This window comes from Henckelia pumila, unplaced genomic scaffold, assembly GCF_033568475.1.
Source record: "Henckelia pumila isolate YLH828 unplaced genomic scaffold, ASM3356847v2 CTG_477:::fragment_1, whole genome shotgun sequence".
Taxonomy (NCBI): domain Eukaryota; kingdom Viridiplantae; phylum Streptophyta; class Magnoliopsida; order Lamiales; family Gesneriaceae; genus Henckelia; species Henckelia pumila.
The window spans coordinates 198,082-217,221 of NW_027331840.1; the positions used below are offsets into that span (position 1 = coordinate 198,082).

A 19,140-nucleotide genomic window follows, 5' to 3' on the forward strand; every position below is an offset into this window, starting at 1 on the left:
TGATTGCAAACACTCCCTTGATATATCCATTAGAATGTCAATTTTTCCTACTGATATTAGTCAGCTGGTTTTGTGTCATGTGATGTGTATTTGAGTATGACAGTATGACTATACATCATATGAGTAAACTTTGTACCTCTAAGGTCTGTAAAAATATCACATCATATCACTTCTTATTCTGATTTTCAGAGTTGGAATTATTTTGTTTTTAATGATTGATGTACAAAATAAACAACTTTATGATGCGAAATTTTTTGTTGATTTCAGAAAAATAATGCAAATGACGTGAATATTATATAAACCACATTTTGTTAAAATAAATTCCAATTCTAGTGAATAGTGATATATATTATGGTAAAAATTGTTCAAAATTATTTCCTTAGTATAACTTTATGTACTTTCTTGCACGTTGCCCCTGAGTGACCTGACCATCTAGGGAATTCCTAGACTCGCACTTTTCAACGCCTAACCGATGAAAGCTAGCTAGCTAGCTCAATGGAATGGTTTTAACATGACATAACTTGTATGCCCACACTTTGCTTGGCTATTCCTCCCTATTTGCTAGTCAAAACTATCAAGCAACCTAATCTCAAGAAACGTGAGTATAAATTTATCAAAAACAAATAAAGAGAAAAGCCAAATTTGTGAATATGGGTAGTTTGATCCAAATGACACTTGCAAGACACCAACACATGGCTTGTGTTGGTTGCATGGTTGAGCTCCTCTCGTTTGCAGCCTAAAAAATAAAGAATACCCAACAAAGCAAAATAAACCGATCGAAACGAATATTGCCTTACAACAAGTGTACAAAGAAGATGTTACGAAAGAATTTGCTATGAAGCCACAAAATGCAAAGTTCCAACCACAACTTCCTCTTGGGTTTGTATGCCACCAAGTGAATAGTTGCCAATATGCCATGACTTAAATGCTTGGATGGATTGGCTTTTTTCGAAATCAAGTAATATTTATTTTTTTAAAAAAAATGAATTGGTAGATAAACCTTTGAAAGCAAAAAATATTTAAAGAGCGCCATTAGGTTTTGATATTGCAGAGGCGTCGAGTTATTGCTCCATTGATGGCCTTATAAGCCAAGAAGATACGAACGAAGCAATGGGCCATCTTCAAAGTTAAAGGTGGCTTTCTTTCTTGTGGTATAGCCATTGATAACTAATTACACCTGCACAAATCTCTTTCTTATATGTTTTCATGCAATTGGGAATTTTTTTTTAAAATATTCATTATGTATTTGTGTTAATGCAATATAAAGAAGAACCATCCAAAACATTGTCTAAAAATGTAACAGGATATATTATGATATTGAGAGTCCCCACTGGTATTTTTGTTACATACACTACAAATGACACATTAGTGTGATGGTGAAATCATTAAATTCTGCGGTCCCATCCTCCCCACGGCTTTGTCGGACTCGGATCACTATCTAAAGATAATCTCATTACTTGCAAATTTGTTTTAATAATTTATTTGATTTAAATGATTACAAATGAATTTCTAAAACCTTTTCCTAGGGTTTCATACTAGCTCGCTTTTCATTATTATTATTATTATTATGATTATTATTATTATTATTAATTATCTCGTATTATTCCATGAATTGGGTTAAACTAAAACCCCCCAAATCTAATTATGTATATGATAGAAAATATTTATTTTCTCTCAAAAAAAAAAAAAAAGTATTTCTCAATGTGACTACTTCTCTATATATCAGTCCCAAATATGAATTATTGTTATTCTCAATCAGTCAAATAAAATGTCTTGTTTTATCTTTATTCAATGAGTTATTTATTCTAAAAAAAACTAGCAATTTAATCATATATAAAAAAATATTGGAACTAACGATACTTATATATTAATGAGAAATAGAAGAAATATTATTAAATATAGATACTAACTAAATATTTTGGATAATAATTTATTTATTTGGGTGCAACCGAATAATTAATAATACTATGTTTTCTTAAAAGAAATTTAAAAATGCACTATCTAACAGTGTATTAATCGTGTATTAATCATAGATATGGGTTATTCTCAAAAAAAAAAATCATAGATATAGGCACTCTAATAAATTGATGAATTTCACGTATATGGATAAATGTTAATCTCACTCTTATAGCATATCTGAAACTGGATGTAACTATGCTGCACTTAAAGATCTACTCTACCAGTAGCACAATCCTTGGAGCACTGTGAGCCCTACATCTTTTTATGTGAAACTCAGTGAGCCAATGATGTGCTTATATCGGTGGAGCATAGTCTCAATCCTCTGAAACTAAAGTGCAATGTGGCATGAATGGAGTCGAGACTTTTATAAACATGTGACGTTTGGAACTGTCGATACTACACATTGGATAGTACCTAATGTGCAGCATTGAAGCCTCTCATTGGCCACATCATGTGGCCTCACATGATTTTATGTGAGGCCCACATGATTTTAGTCAATGAAAAGTCTCCACAGTTCACACTGCCCATGAGGTACTATTCCATGGGCAGCATCGACAAATCCGTTCACTGATCCAAAAACTATATTTACACTCGACAGAGCATCATCTCAACCCTCGAAAACTAACTAAGGTACAGTGTGGCATGATTGGAGTGGGGAATTTTAATGTTCACCATTATAATTAATGCTCTTTTTAATTCTCAGCCCCTGGAAATGGACGGTACATGCATGCATTGGCATGAATAAAAGTGAGAGGTGACGCATATAAAGTTGGGTCAAATCAAACCATTTGCATCCCTTTCATTTCATTCCATTGTCCGTTCGGCGATATCCACTAAATATTATATTGAGTTCGAAACTATATTACAGCGAAGCTCCAACTTTTATCCAATTCAATGAAATTAAATTTTTATCGGTGTCTGACATAATGGTTTTGGTTAGCCTAGAATTAATTGGAAACAGGCTGGCTTTTCAATCCATTATATATATATATATATATATATATATATATATATATATATATATATATATATTCTTTTTGACATGATTGAATTCCAACAATGCTTTTGGGAAATTTGCTTTCGAAAGTTGTAAGTAGCTAGGATTGATTCTTGTCATTGTCAAATGGTGGAAGTAGTCATTATGCGTTTAATTGTAGGTTTCATTTGATTATACTAAGAAATTTATGTGAGAAAAAATTTTGAGTCCGAAAAGCCATGAAATAGACCACAAATGCTAATTGGTTGAGATGTTGGAATATATTGGTTACGCTGAATGCCAAATCCTGTACAAAAAGAGTAACAGTCACTGTAGCTTCGACCTCCTCTTTCTCTCTATGCATCATTTATCAGACAAATGGTAGTTATTTCCAGTTCAAGGGGGTGTTGCCACTCAAACCAAATACCAAAAGCACAAAGAACAAAAAAGAAAAGTGCTCTGCTTCTGCTTCTGACTCTAAATTTCTCCTTTAAAATCTCACCCTTTTGACCCGAATCTCCACATTTCAAACTCTCCCAGCTCCAATTTCTAAACCCATTTCCAGAATCTGGCTCACACTTTTTCAAGGTACCATTCTTTTTGCTCCTGCTCACACAGACATAAAGGTTTGTTTCCCAGCTTTTGTTTCAGCTCCTAGTACCAATTCAAACTACGAAAAGATGGGTTCTTTATTTTGAAAAACGGTTTAAAAATTTCTTGGAGCCAAGAAAGAGCCAGAAATAGTAAATGGGGAACCAGACGTTTCTCGTGGGAATCTTGTTCTTGTTTTCGCTGGTAGGATTCAAGTTTTCTGGAGCTGTTATTCATGGTGACAAGCGGGCTTTGCTTGATTTTGTAAACAAGCTGCCGCATTTCCATTTCTTGAACTGGAATGAAGAGCTTCCGGTGTGCAAGAACTGGACCGGAATCACTTGCAGTGAAGATGGAACTCGAGTGATATCGGTAAGATTACCAGGGGTTGGGTTTCAGGGCCCAATCCCAAAGAATACTTTGAGCCGCTTATCCGCGTTGCAGATCTTGAGTCTCAGATCCAATGGCATTAACGGGTCTTTCCCCATGGAGTTTGGTAACCTCAAAAACCTGAGTTTTCTTTATCTGCAGTACAATAATTTCTCAGGTCACTTGCCTCTGGACTTCTCTGTTTGGAGGAACTTAACATTTGTAGACTTGTCGAACAATGGGTTTAATGGGACTATCCCTAGTTCACTTTCGAGTTTGAGTCAGCTTACTGCTTTGAATCTCGCTAACAACTCGCTTTCTGGTGAGATCCCTGAGCTGCATTTGCCAAATTTGCAGTTGCTGAATTTGTCACAAAATAATCTTGTCGGTAGTGTGCCTGAATCACTTCATAGGTTCCCGAAATCCTCGTTTTTTGGTAATAACGAGTCTTTATTGGAATATAATGTTACTAGTCCCCCTCTTGTTCTGCCTCCTCGTGATCAAAATCCAAAATTAAAAAATGGTGGAAAATTGAGTGAAAGGGCTTTGCTTGGAATTGTTATAGCTGGTTCTGTTCTTGGGATTCTAGCTTTTGGTTTTGTGTTACTTATTTGCTTACTTAGGAGAAAGTCCGTGGATAGTTTCCCTGGAAAATTGGAAAAAGGGGATATGTCCCCGGAAAAGGCAATTTCCCGTAACCGAGAAACAAGCAATAAGATGGCTTTCTTTGAGGGATGCAACTATGCGTTTGATTTGGAAGATTTGTTGAGGGCTTCTGCTGAAGTTTTGGGGAAAGGCACGTTTGGGACGGCCTATAAGGCGATATTAGAGGACGCGACGATGGTGGTGGTGAAGAGGTTGAAAGATATAAACGTCGGAAAGAGGGAATTCGAGCAACAGATGGAAGTTATCGGAAGCATCAAGCATGAGAATGTGACTGAGTTGAGGGCTTACTATTTCTCCAAAGATGAGAAACTTATGGTCTATGATTATTACAGTCAGGGAAGTGTAGCTTCAATGTTACATGGTACAACTTCTAATCTGATCTTCATGATTTCGATACCCGATTTTGTTTGTCCTGCATGGTTCATATGTTTATTAGTCCTTTTCTGTCAAGTGCCATTGTTATTGGTTTGGAAACTCTATGGTCTTAGCTAGTTGTTCTAATAAATGCACACACACACATATATACTTATAATTGCGACACATTGTGATTTTCATCCAAACATGCAGGAAAGCAAGGCGAAAACCGGAGCCCTCTAGATTGGGAGACTAGACTAAAGATAGCCATTGGTGCATCGAGGGGCATTGCTCGTATCCACAGAGAAAACGGAGGCAAGCTAGTTCATGGAAACGTCAAATCATCGAACATATTTCTAAATCCTCGAAAATACGGATGTGTTTCAGATCTTGGCCTGTCAGCCATAACAGCTTCATTAGCTCCAGCACTTGCTCGTGCAGCTGGTTATCGTGCTCCGGAGGTTACAGACACTCGAAAAGCAACGCAACCCTCCGATGTGTATAGCTTTGGTGTGATGCTACTTGAGTTACTGACGGGGAAACCTCCTGTCCACACGACTAACGGCGATGAGATGGTTCAGCTGGTTCGATGGGTGCACTCAGTTGTTCGAGAGGAATGGACTGCAGAGGTGTTCGATGTGGAGTTGCTGAGGTATCCAAATATCGAAGAAGATTTGGTTGAGATGTTACAGATAGCGATGGCCTGTGTGGTGAGAATGCCTGATCAGAGGCCTAAAATGGTGGAAGTAGTCAAAATGATCGAAAATATAAGACAGATGGATCCTATGAACCCAGCCTCCTCTGAAACCAAAGATGAAAATAGGACGCGGTTGCCTCCGTTGTCGTCACCACCACCACCACCACCACCACCACTCGGTTTTTGAGACGAAACAACCTCCAGTCCACCTGTTCACCAACTCGGTGGACGAAGATCGTCTGATTGGAGACTTATTTTGGCCGTTTGGCATGATCCAGGTCAAGAAATGGTTGGAATGGGTGAAAGATATAATTTTTTTGGGTTGTTAAATTTGAGCAGAGATAACAGACTCGTGATATTCTTGAATCTTGGTCTTTTTGTTTTTGCAATTGCACATGCATATGTATTGTCTGTTTCTTCGTGATCTGGTTTACTGTGTAGCTTTTACTACTTGCTAGTGGTATATTTAACTCATGAAATTATAAATATATGTACTAATTTATGGTGCACGTTTTGGACTCAGAATATTTTTATCTTATGATAAAAAATAATATTGTTTTATTTAAAGAAGTCTTGATCTTTTTCCCCAAAAATGGGTCCGTTGAGCTGAACTGAAATAGGGGCTCACAGCCCAAACATTCTTAAGCTCCAGGCCCAGATATAGTTTACTATTTCAATTTGGGGCCCATGGTAATCGTTTGTTCGACATCTCGATAATCAATATTAAAGTCCCACCGAAAAAAAAAATCAAGATTTATAATATAGGTTAAAAAAAATTATAACGTTCAGATTCAACGATTATCACCACTGTATAATTCTCGGTGTCGATTACGGATCAAGCACCAGAGAAACGCCCGGTGCATCGAAAGGATGTAGATAAAGACTAAAGAGGATCGTTGATCTCGAAATTTACAGAAGAAAGGGACATTCTCGTGTCAATTAAAACTGTATACGAATAAATTGCGGAAGAAAAATACTACTGATACCATGTTAAAGTGTATATAGATTGATGAAAATCTTCATCGAAAAATTCACGATGCAATTGAAGATGGAAAGAGAAGTTATTCAATTGAATTAATTGTAAAAGAGAATTTGGTACAAGTATATATATGTAAGTGTAAAACCGCTAAAACTGCAACTAAAAGGATTAAAGTACCACTAATTGACAGCTAAGCATGATGAATTTTACTTAACTAATTATAAGAAAATATACTGTAACATCACGGTTTTTTCAGCGTGCTTATATCCTCACTCACACGCACCCTGAAAAATTTTTCAGGGATCACTCATCCTATTATTTTCCATTGAATTTGGAGTTCTTATGTGAATAGTTCCCGAAAAGGAGATGCACATTCATGATATGAGTTGTACATATCAAATCTTTTGTATCTCTCATTCTGATGTGAGATCAGTTCATTCATGCCACCCATCGCCCATTCATTGGTGGAAATGCACATTCGTGAAATGAGTAGTATATATCAAATTTTTTGTACCTCTCATTCTGTAACACCCGGAAATTTTAATACGTAAATTCGCATGCATAATTAGGAGAAATTAATTTTAAAATAAGGGTTAAATGAATTTATGTGTTATTATGTGATTTATATGCATAATTTAAGTTATTTTAGCATTTAACCCAAAATTAGTGATTTTTGTGATTTATGGAAATTAATTGGTTTTGATCGCGTAGACGGGACCGTGGACGGACGAGATACCAAAATATTTAGCCAAAAATATTTTATGAGTTTTATGAGCCTTAAAATAATATTTTAAGGTATTTTGTCAAGAAAATTTTAGTATTTAATTATATATTTATTTAAGGGGCTATTTTTAGCCAAAATTAGTCTCTTTATTGACTTTTATTAATTTTTAAAATTAGCCTATTTAATAATTTCGAGATTTGGAGTTATCTTAGCAGATTATTATTATTATGATTAGAGTTTTAATTATATTTTCTATGATATATTATCTATATTAATTAGTTAATATTTATTATACAAAAATTAATTTAAAAACCTAAACCTACCCCAAACCCCACCACCCACTACAAATTATTTAGCCGACACTCATCTCCCTCCTTCACGCCTCCATCTTCTTTTTCAGCAGAAAACAAGCCACCATAGCCGATCAACTTTTATTTGAGGATTTATTTGGTCGTTCGTCGTTCCGGAGTCCCGTAAACGCATCATCCGTTCGACAATAATTTAAAGGCATGTCTAAAACTTTTCTTTGGCCACCATATGAGCTATTATTCATGCATGATTATTCTTGTTCAGAAATTTCATAAGTATTTCGAATTTATGCAAACTTTTGATGTTTGATGCATGTATATGAGAATTCATGATCATAACTCATGTTTTTGCCTAGCATGGTTCGGTCCAGGGCTAAGGGCTTGGTCAAGGGGTGTCCTAGGGTCCCTAGGGTCGAGTAGTGTGGTCGGTTTGAGGCTGGAGGGGTCCAAGTCGAAGCCTTCCATTTTTGTTGCACAGCTCGCGCAGATTAGGGTCCTGAGGAAGAAGACTTCGTTCTCCTTCCTCAGGCCATTATTTTGGGTGAGGTTTGTTGGGTTTGAAAGCTTAGGATGTTGGCTAAGATTGAGGACTGGTTTCGTGGCCTTTGGTGGTCTGAGTCATCGGCACGAAGCAAAACGCTGGGACTGCTCCGGCTGCGCGCGAGCTGAGGAAGGGCCAACTTGCAGGGCTTCGTTCTCTGTCTCTAGGCAATGGTTTGGGCTGGTTCTTGTCGTGAAAAAACCGCCTGGGAGTTGGCTTGTTGAGGGTGGTGGTGCTCCGGCCATTTGTGGTCGGAATTGGCCGGCCGAATGCCGGAATAGGGGGCTGCTCGCACGGCCGAAAGTAAGGAGAGGAGGGGGAATCGGGTTGGGGGTTCTGGGTGGTTCCGGGTCGGGTCAGGGTAGTGGGTCGGGTCAGTAGGGTCTAGGTTCGGGTCATAGAAGTGGTTTTACCACTGGCACAGAGGTAGTTTACTACCAGCATAGAGGTGGATTATTCCACCGCCACGTACGATGGTTCTTTAGACTGATCTGTCGGCACAGTTATTAGTCACATTCATGGATATGACCATACTCAGTTTTTATGTTTATGACATGCTCAATTATGTTATGTATGATTAGTTATGATGTATGTACGACTAATGATGAATAATTTTTATGATGCATTTATTTTAAGATCATGCATGCATGTCCACGTAAGTTATATGTATTAGTATGATTATGTGATGCATTATTTTAAACCTCGTTATCAAGGATTAGACATGTTGAGCCTCTAGGCTCACTACGCTTATATGGTGCAGATGAGTATGATGATGTCTATGTAGCTCCTACCGGTGGCGAGGACGTATGAGCGAGCATGGCAGTGGACCCCGTGACCGTCGCAGTTATTTAGATTATTGCATTGAGTTTTGAAACATGATTTATTTTATTATTGTTTCCGCGTATGAGATTTTTCAGCAGTATTGTTTATTATTTTAAATTGATGCATGAAACATTTTTAAGGATTTATTTATTTAATATTTTTTTTAGGTTACTTAAGAAAAGTATGTTATTTTTATATACATATATGTATGGGCGTATATGTATAGTATATAGCATAAAAAAAAAAGTTTTTCCGCATTTTTTAGTAGTTGGGCGTTTCACATTCTGTTGTGAGATCAGTTCATCCATGTCATCTGTCGCCTATCCATTGGTGGGTTTTCATCTTTCAGATATTAACCACTCATATTGCGGACTAGGGGTGTTATTGAGCCGAGTCGAGCTACTACTCGAGCTCGACTCATATTTTACTGCTCGAGCTCGAGCTCGATCGAGTAGTAAAATATATGCTCGAGCTCGATATATATATATATATATATATATATATATATATGTTGGAACGCGTGTTCTCTGATCAAACGGATGTGATACCCGAAGCAGCGGAAGTTTAAAAATTTTATTTTGTGATATGGAACGATTCCATATCGTGGGTATAAAATCCTAACGATTAAAATTGTTGCAAGTAAAAATAAAACACAATTAATATTTTTACCTCTTCAAGCAAAGGCTTGATTATGAACTCCAACAGAATTAATCTGCTCTTCTTGTAAATCCCGGGAACCGATGACTTGCTCGATCAATCTCCGGAATCAGGTCCACGAACAGAAAACAGAAACCCTCTGATTGATTGCACTAGAAATCAATCAGATGTTTATCGTAGAGAATAAACAGATTTGATCTGTCAATTCAGAAAGTGACTTTTCAGAAAAATCACAGACCGAATTTTTTCAAAAGGGAGTAGAGGATTTTCAAAAAATCCCCTTGAAAATATTTGTGTGTAATTCGAAAATTGCAAGAGGAAAAAGTGATTATTTTCGAACCCTACACATGTATTTATATATAATTTCTAGACTGGATTAAGTTATAATTGTATTAGGACACTTACTCCTTAGGGCCCACAATCCATAACTTAAGCCCAACAAGCCAAGCCCGTTATTATAGAAATTAATATAAAATTCATCATGACTCTGATTGATAAACCGATTTCACCAATGTGCACAAAAACCATTTCTGCACCTTTTAAAGTCAAGATAATTTTTCTGAATCCGAATTCAGTGATTTCCAAAAACGCCCATCCCTATGTCATTTTAGGAAATTCCACTCCCTTTAGTTAAGAAGTCCAACTTCTCTTTCGTTAAATTTAACTCTTTAAATTTAACTATCTCAACGGGGTTTAGTAATCCATTACTTGTGTGACCCTCAATGGTTCAGGGATACAGTTAGCCATGGGCTCACAATTCCTTGTGACTCGGAACAACAATTTTCGACTTACCCATCGAATCATGGTAAGAGCGTCTAGCAACATCGCCCCATGATTTCCTAGGTATCACTGATAGTGCCTGCAAGAACCAGTAGGTTTTGGTTAGCGAACAGTACGGTCCCTTCATCCATATATCCCGATCGAATCAACAATCATTGGTACATCGAGAGTCGTTCGAGATTCGATAACTATGCAATGCATCTTGAAGATCAAATAGTGACATCGCATGCGCTACTAGGAAACCATTTCTTAAAGCACATCATGTACCCTGGCCAGAGATTTGTCACACTAATATCTCCTCAGATCGCATAGGATATCCACGCTCGCAAGCATGTGGTGAATCTTTGACAACAAAGCATCGACTCCTATATGTGTCGTAACCCAATCCCGACACCTGATGACCCCAATAGAGTCGGTAAACGAGTCAAAGTACAGTACTAGCATATAGAGTCTCCATGATGTTTCAAGTAGTAAGGACTAATGATGTACAACTAAAACCGCGGACTTTATCCACTCGATAAGTGATAACCACTTGGAAATTCCGGATAGGGTAGTTCGATCATTCATCATATGAATATCCATTTGCATGCTTTGAACATCTCCATGTTACATACCAATGAAACGTGGTACTCGGCATCGCAAATGCTAGTCTCAATCTCGAGCGATCCTTATCCTTATTTACGGACGACTCAATTGACTAGGAACTGTTTAGAATATACAGTGATTATAAGATGTGTTTCATGATAGTCATCCTCATGTACTATCACATCTTACATGCACTCTAGTATCTTCAAGGTCTTCATCTAAACAACAATAGTATATCACAATATAACAATATGAAGAAAGATAAAGTAAATGTCATGATAAAAGTGTAAATTATATTAAACAAAGATTGTTTACATATAGAGTCATCAAAGCCCTTAGCCACAAGTTGGCTAATCGGGCACCCACTCTTTCAATATATATATATATATATATATATATATATATAAATTAATAAATTAATAAATATATTATAAAATAAATAAATATATAAAATATTATAAATATATATATATATATATTATATTTATTTATATTATATATATATATGTGTGTGTGTGGCTTATCGAGTAGCTCGCGAGCTACTCGATCACATATTTTCAAAGCTCGACTCGAGTTCGATTGTATGCTCGAGCTACTCGAGCTCGGTCAAATCGAGCTCGAGTCGAGCTTTGACCGAGCTACTCACGAGTAGCTCGACTCGTTTACACCCCTATTGCGGACCATGTACCGCCCTATGACATTTGACTTCGGGTGTCACAAAAATAGTATTATTTATTATGCTAATTAAAATAAAAATAAATTGTGTTTCTTAAACAGAAAATTCAGATTTGTAAATTTTACTCATAAAATATGATTTTGTAAAACCAAAAACAAAAGGAAAGCAAGAATTGTTTGGATATGAATTTTTTTTGTTATGCTTGTAATAACTTTTCCCTATTCTTTTTCGCCCTTGAAATTTTCCCCCACTTTCATTCTTAGCTAGTAGCTACTAGGGTCTAGGTATATATGTGGGAGTTCTAATAGAATTATAGAAATTAACTCTAGTTCATTTGCTTAAGGAGATATTAGTTACGATATTAATCCCCAAGTATAAATTATTGATGTCATTTTCATGCCATAATTAAAGTAAATTAAATTATTTGAAGTTTAAAACCCATAGGGGGCAGTGAATTATTAGTGAATTTACGAACACGTGCCACTATATGAAAGATCAAACCCAATCTATAGCTAATTGAAGTTGCAAGGGGCGCGACAATCAATCAATTAGTTAGTTAGTTAATTAATTAATTGATTGATTGATTAATTATATAAACTAGTGCGCAAGACTACACTCAAGAATTGCACGGGTATGTAAATCTAATTAATATTGATTAAAAGAATGAAAACAATTTGTCAGTGATAAATATATAAAATCACAAAAATTCATATGAAATTGTTCATGGTAATTATCAGAAATTAGAAAAATATAGTTATTTAAAAATTCATATGTAATAATTACCATAAATATATTATTTATCTATTATATATATCTATTATATATATATCTATATATATATATATATATATATATATATATATATTATATATATATATATATATATATATACTGTATACACACTACAATGTATAGCGTGAGTGAGACCAAAATGAAACACATTCATCATTTATTAAAAAAATATATAATGTTCATGGTAATTATCAGAAATTAGAAAAATATAGTTGTTTTCCGTATATATGCATAGAAAAATTAATAATCAAAATTACAAAGAAGACAAAAATAAAACAAAAATTTCAAATTTTCGAATATGATACATATATCACAATTTATAATATACATAATAATATTATTATCCGATTCAAATTAACATTAATCATATCAGATATTCAGATACGATGAAAATAAAATTATTAAACACACATGACAGGATATATATATATATATATATATATATACTAGTATTTCGATGCATGCGTTGCGTGCTCGTACATTTTGTTTTTTTTTAAAAAATAAATAATAAATTAAAAAATTAAAAAATAATAAAACAATAAATAATCAATTGTAAAATTAAAAAATAATAAAAATATAACGTTTTCCTAAACAAATATTCACAAAAAATATATATATCTCATAAAGTGAGTGTCATATTTGTAAATAAAATAATATCAAATGACACAAAGTGGTTTTTTAATGGCTAGAAAAGAGAAAACTATATAAAATGACTATTTTGCTCAATAATTTAGATTTTATTGAAAATTAAAAGTTAGGAGATAATGGTAATTTCAAATCAAGCTCCACCAATAAATTGAAAGTTTGTAAATTAGAGGGTCTCTACTTTAATAATATAGTAAGATATATATCTGCATTTTATTTATTTCTTTATTTATTTATGGATGAATGCTTTAATTTAAATATTTAAAAATAGATATTCAATATAAAATGATAATACGAATGTATTTTAGACAATGTGTCGGTGGCATACTAATTTTAGTTACAAGTTAAACCAATTTTAATTAGTTTTGCATGGTTCCCACGCTGCATGACTCACCCTTTATTTAATTTCAAATCTGTTTCATGAATTCTTTATACAAACGGTGTAGGCGGCTTTTTTGTCTGATTCTTCGGTTTGTAATCAGCTTTTGTGGCCCAATAAAAAATCGGCCCGGCCCATGCAAGAATTAAGCGGAAGTTCAAATTAGAGGGTGTTTGATTGAGTTTATGAGCTCTACAAAATAACTTATAAGCTATTCAAATTTGTTTAGTAATAATTTGGTCAAACAACTTATAAGTTTTAAAAAGTTTGAATGACCTAAATTTTTTGAAAAATATCTTATTTTAAAATTTAACTTTTCCAAAATATCATTGTATCTTTCTATAAATCCTAATCATGTCTTTCACTCACTAAATATTTTTTTTTAAAAAAAAAATTTCCAATGAATGTCAATTTTTATAAATTAAAATATGAAATAGTTTTATTATTTGTAATATAGGCTTAACATTTGTGATAAAGTTTTAAAACTATTTTTAAAAAACCTCTGTAGTATTATATTTTTTTTTTGATAATTCTCACAATAAAATTAAAGATCTTATATCTTCAAACACATCAACATCTTTAATTTATTTAAAATAAGTTTACTCAAGCACTTTAACAACTTATTTTAAAAATAAGTTCTCACGGCTTGTAAGCTTCTAAACCAACTTATAAGCTAGTACACTGTTTTTTAATAAGCTTCAAACACTCTCTTACTGCTAAAATATTCATGATAGAATTGTCTTGTATGTGTTGATTTTGTTGTTGTTTAGTATTATATACAACAGTATTCTACGGATGAAATTTGCCAATTTGTTTTGCATTACATTTAAAATCATGTAAAATTATTGTCAAATTAATAAATTATTATAATCCTTAAAGAAGAATTCAAAATCTATTAAATATATAGATTTTGGCAACAAAAAAAAACATATAATCACTTTTTGAAAGCATTTACAAACACGAACTATGTATCTAAAGAAACGCAAATAATTAGATTTAATTTATAATGTCTCGATTCAGAAAAAACTCGATAAAGAGTGGGTTACGTAAATTCGAAAACACCTACAAGTTCAAGATCACTGAAGTTGAAGTTATGGTTGCCTTTTCATCTTTAATGTGTGGTAGCTCGAATGCCAACCACCAGATATGATGAATTCGACCAACACCAAAGGGCAAAAATTGGGAGTCATAATGGTAAGTTCTTGCCTGTGGAATTTGTCTTTCCTCGAAAAGCTTGTTATTGTTGGAGGAGATGCATAATTATTACAAATCATATAATATACGTACGTGCATACAAACATACATATTATTGAGCAAAACTCATGCAAAGTAAATAAATACATGTCGTACGTTTCTTGGCCGCTTTGTGTTTCCTTGTTAAGAGCTAGTAGAATATATTACAACTAATTTGGTTCGGATTATTTTATAATACATATTATACGACTATGTAAAATAATTATTTAGTTTATATAAAATAATTTGATTTATAAAAGCGTGATGGAAGCACACGAATGAGCCAAGTGCTCCAAATTGGTGTGCAATTAAATGAGAGCTTTAGATGGTCACAATTCGTGGCAGAGTCAATATTATTGCCTCATTGTAAAGGATTATTGATGGAAAACACCCAATATTGGTGCACATTTAATGAGAATCAGTTTCCACATTTATTGGCTTCACCTGATCAATTTCGAAAAATGAAATCATGAATTAAACTTATTTTTTTTCTTATGTTATATTTTGTCCCTTGACATAATTCACGAGTACCAAACAAAAATGCGAATGGATGATAGACTTCAATCTCTAATTAATCAGTATTCTCCGGTTAAATAATCCAGATATTAATTAATTCATGGCAAAACCGATTCGAGATAATTATTTATTTAATATAATATACCTAGAGAAACAAATCTCAAGCTATCGGTGATGTGCAAATAAATTCTATTAAACTGTACAGCGAAAATTTTTTTGGATATCGTGATGGGTCATCATCAAATGACACACGTAGAGGATTGATTCATGAAAATGGTAAAAAGAATTCGACTTTCGAAAGCAAAAAAAATGAGTCAAATTTGTCGTAAAGGCGTCATCATATCCTAGGTTGCCAGAGTTTAAAAAAAAAAAAAAATTAACCAGACGATGATATAAAAATCTCATTAGACTAGGTCGATGTGTCTATGCTATATTAAGAATAACAATTGTTCATTTTGTTTTCGTGACTTCGATAATTATATAGTATTTTATTTTTGTATAAGATGTAAATGTAGAAAGGTAATGCTGGTCTTTTATGTATGTCAGTATATTCAATTGATTTTGCTCATATTGCTATCTTTTGAACTCATTTTGTTATTTAAGTGATTTATTTTGATTTTATTACTGTGATTTTGATAATATATTTAAATTGTAATTTATAGTACAAGCGTCACATTACAAATCTTGGAGTCAAAGATAGAGTGACCTGTTAGGTTTCAGTCATTTTGACACATCGAAGTTACGGTACCGATCGTCCTCGATATTTAAAATATACAAGCATATTGTATTGTACTATATATTATATTAATCTACGTATTTATATAATATAATATAAGTGAATGAAAATAAAAAAGAAAAAAGAAAAAAAAAATCACCATTGGCAGGAAAATAAAATAAAAGGAAAAATTCCTTGTCATAAATAATATGGGTCCCAACATGGCAGACGTGTCAAAATCCTAGGCGGCCACCGAATGCGGCGGCTCGCAAACAATTATCCTCGGCTTAGCTTGCATCAACCGGAGTTTGAATTACTTTGATTGATAGATAATGTGTGATTAAGCAAGCATTAAGCAATTTCAACTTTATAGAAAGACGAAAAATGAAAAACAAAGATTTAATTTACTTTGAAATGAACGAGATCCCTATAAAATAATGGCTTCATCTCCAAATTTTCGGTCTCCACCGCAACTGAAAAAAGATAGAAGAAAGAAACCACACAACACACACTCCCCTCTTTCTCTGTCTCCAAGGCCTTCCTAATTCCTCTTTCTTTTAACAAACCACACTCACTCATTTTCCTCCACTTTTCTTCAATATATTTCCAAGAAGACAAAAATCCCCAGGAATCCAAGTTTCCGTCTGGGTTTTACTCAAAAATATCGACCCAGAAAAAAAGTTGCTTCCCACTCATATTTTGATTCCTTTTTCCTTCCACATTTTTCACTTTTTTCCATCGATTTTTCGTCCGCCTGGGATTACGGTCTCATCTTTTGTTTTCGTTTTTTTTTATATCTATCTCGTGCTGCGCTTTAGTCTTGCTCTTTTTCTTTATTCCCCCAAGAATCTTCTCCGCTCACTCTCCTTTTTGAAGCTCTTCACGCTCTCATATATCCTCCTTTTCCATGCTAATCTGATATTTCAAACAGTATGATGCGTAAAGAGATTGAGAACACCATGTTGTCTGCTACAGTCAAATACACCGAGCATATAAACCAAACGACGGCCGTCCGGCCGCCAAATACCGGCGGAAGGAATCCTGCTTCCTTCCCCACCACGGTGAGATTTCTAGTCACTGACACGGACGCCACTGACTCCTCTAGTGATGAAGAAGAGGGTTGCTCTGTTAAACGCCGGAGAGTTAGGAAATTCATCGACGAGGTGAGAATCCAGCCTTGTTTCAGAAATGACGGGAGCAAGAACGGAGACGTTAAAACTAACGAAGTTCCGAAGAGAAAAAGGCCGGAGCCCGCTGCGCTGAGGAGGCAGAAGAAGAGCGGTGGACGGAGAAACGAGAGACCGGCGGCGAAGTTGGGAAATGGTAAGAAGTTCCGCGGCGTGCGGCAGAGGCCTTGGGGGAAATGGGCGGCGGAGATTCGAGATCCCCTGCGACGAGTACGCCTATGGCTGGGCACCTACAATACTGCGGAGGAAGCTGCCATGGTGTACGACCACGCGGCAATCAAGCTGCGTGGACCCGACGCGCTCACCAACTTCTCCACTCCAACATTGCTGGACAACAAAACAAGCTCAGGGTACAACTCCGGCGAGGAATCGCACAACACCGCCCGATCTCCCAAATCAGTCCTCCGCTTCGTCTCCACCGCCGAATCCCAACCCGAACCCGAACCTGAGTCTTCTTCAGCAAACGGCACCACCGATTCCTTCAACGAGGACTCGCCGATTTTTCCTCCCAAGGACGACCTGTTCAGCGGGTTCGAGAACCCGGTACCGGTACCCGATTTGTTCGATCAAACGGGTCTGTCGGGTGACATATTCGGAGCGGACTTTGACTGCTGCTACGGACAGATGCTTAACGGGTCGAGTCTTGATTTCGGATTGTGGCCCACTTGGCAAGCGGATGATTACTTTCAAGATTTTGGGGATATATTCGGGTCGGATCCTCTCGTCGCCCTCTGAGAGTAGTTAGATAAAGATTTACTATCTAAATAAAAATGTTAGGAGAAAATCAGCGATTATATAGCTGATCTTTCGGCAGTTTTGAAACAAACGTAGTACGTACGCTAGATTTGTTTATTTATTAGTGGTGCTAATTTAATATCTTTAGTAATTTAGATGTTGTTTGTGCTCATATTACTATTACATTATTAATCAATCATATTAGCACACCGCATATTGGCAAATAATATTGAGAAATTACTATGAAGTTAACCAAAAAAAAGTAAAAATGGACCAAATATGATGTGAATTGCGATCACGTGACTAGTAAAGTTTTGAATTAGGTGAAACGATGGAATGGAATGAATTCTTCTTCTACGTACGTACAAACAAACACGTGTTGCATATATATATATATATATATATATATATATATATATATATTCAGTTCGAATAACTTAACTAAATCAGATTTGGTAGCGACCTAAATCCTGTCGCGTTATTTGTCACTCATAATTACGTGCTATTTTATATTAGCCAAAGTTTTCTAAACACATTTTGGATCCTTTCTGAAGGAACGATATTCTATCTTTCTCGTTTCTTAGATTTTTCAATAAAACAATTAGTAATTCATATATATATTTATGAGAGTTGATATTTACACTTAATTTTTTGTTATTTGAACCCCATTTGTGAATAAATTTTTATTCAACTTTACACATGAAATGGAGTGTAAATAACACAAAATGAAGTAAAAATATCAACTTCATATATATATATATATATATTAAATTTACAGATACTAATTACATATAAAATTAATTAGTTCAATAATACAAAACAGGTTTTTAGGAATAGTACTGCTTCGCTTTCTGAATCTTACTTTGAAAACGACGCAACATAAATTTTGTTGGAAATTTATTACATGTACATATTACATGTGCTTCTGTTGCTTAATATTTTTAGTTTATAGATAGATCTAAACTTGCAAAAGAAAACATAAGATCTAAATCTAGAGAATTCAATTTGTGATGTTAGACAGTCGCACAGATCAAATGATAGCTCGATTTATATTTAGAGTATAAAATAATACTTTTGCACAAAATAATAATTTCTCGTAGAACGAGTCGAATATGACACATAAAAGTATTGAATTGTAAGGCAGTAAAGCCTATCCTTATTCCAAGGGCAGTGAAATCTCGGGTACAAGACCACCAAAATCACGGATAAATTTCTTCATGAATTGGTGGTACTTGGGGGTGGCTCCTAAAATCT

The 19,140-nt window shown here is 34.6% G+C and overlaps 2 protein-coding genes across 2 annotated transcripts; both read left to right on the forward strand.

Annotated features, from left to right (window-relative positions):
* The first annotated feature begins 3,226 nt into the window (after nt 1-3,226).
* LOC140872748 (probable inactive receptor kinase At4g23740) lies at nt 3,227-5,996 on the forward strand. Its single transcript, XM_073275631.1, has 2 exons — nt 3,227-4,922; nt 5,129-5,996. Exons 1-2 carry the CDS (start codon nt 3,683-3,685, stop codon nt 5,797-5,799), a joined length of 1,911 nt encoding a protein of 636 aa, XP_073131732.1. The 5' UTR covers nt 3,227-3,682; the 3' UTR covers nt 5,800-5,996.
* A 10,261-nt stretch (nt 5,997-16,257) lies between these two features.
* LOC140872794 (ethylene-responsive transcription factor CRF2-like) lies at nt 16,258-18,042 on the forward strand. Its single transcript, XM_073275679.1, has one exon. It carries the CDS (start codon nt 16,897-16,899, stop codon nt 17,884-17,886), a length of 990 nt encoding a protein of 329 aa, XP_073131780.1. The 5' UTR covers nt 16,258-16,896; the 3' UTR covers nt 17,887-18,042.
* The last annotated feature ends 1,098 nt before the right edge of the window (nt 18,043-19,140 follow it).

Coding starts and splice junctions, on each gene's coding strand:
- LOC140872794 (XM_073275679.1), top strand. CDS start 16,897: ATGATGCGTAAAGAGATTGAGAACACCATGTTGTCTGCTACAGTCAAA.
- LOC140872748 (XM_073275631.1), top strand. CDS start 3,683: ATGGGGAACCAGACGTTTCTCGTGGGAATCTTGTTCTTGTTTTCGCTG. Junction 4,923..5,128: donor TGTAGCTTCAATGTTACATG/GTACAACTTCTA, acceptor CCAAACATGCAG/GAAAGCAAGGCGAAAACCGG.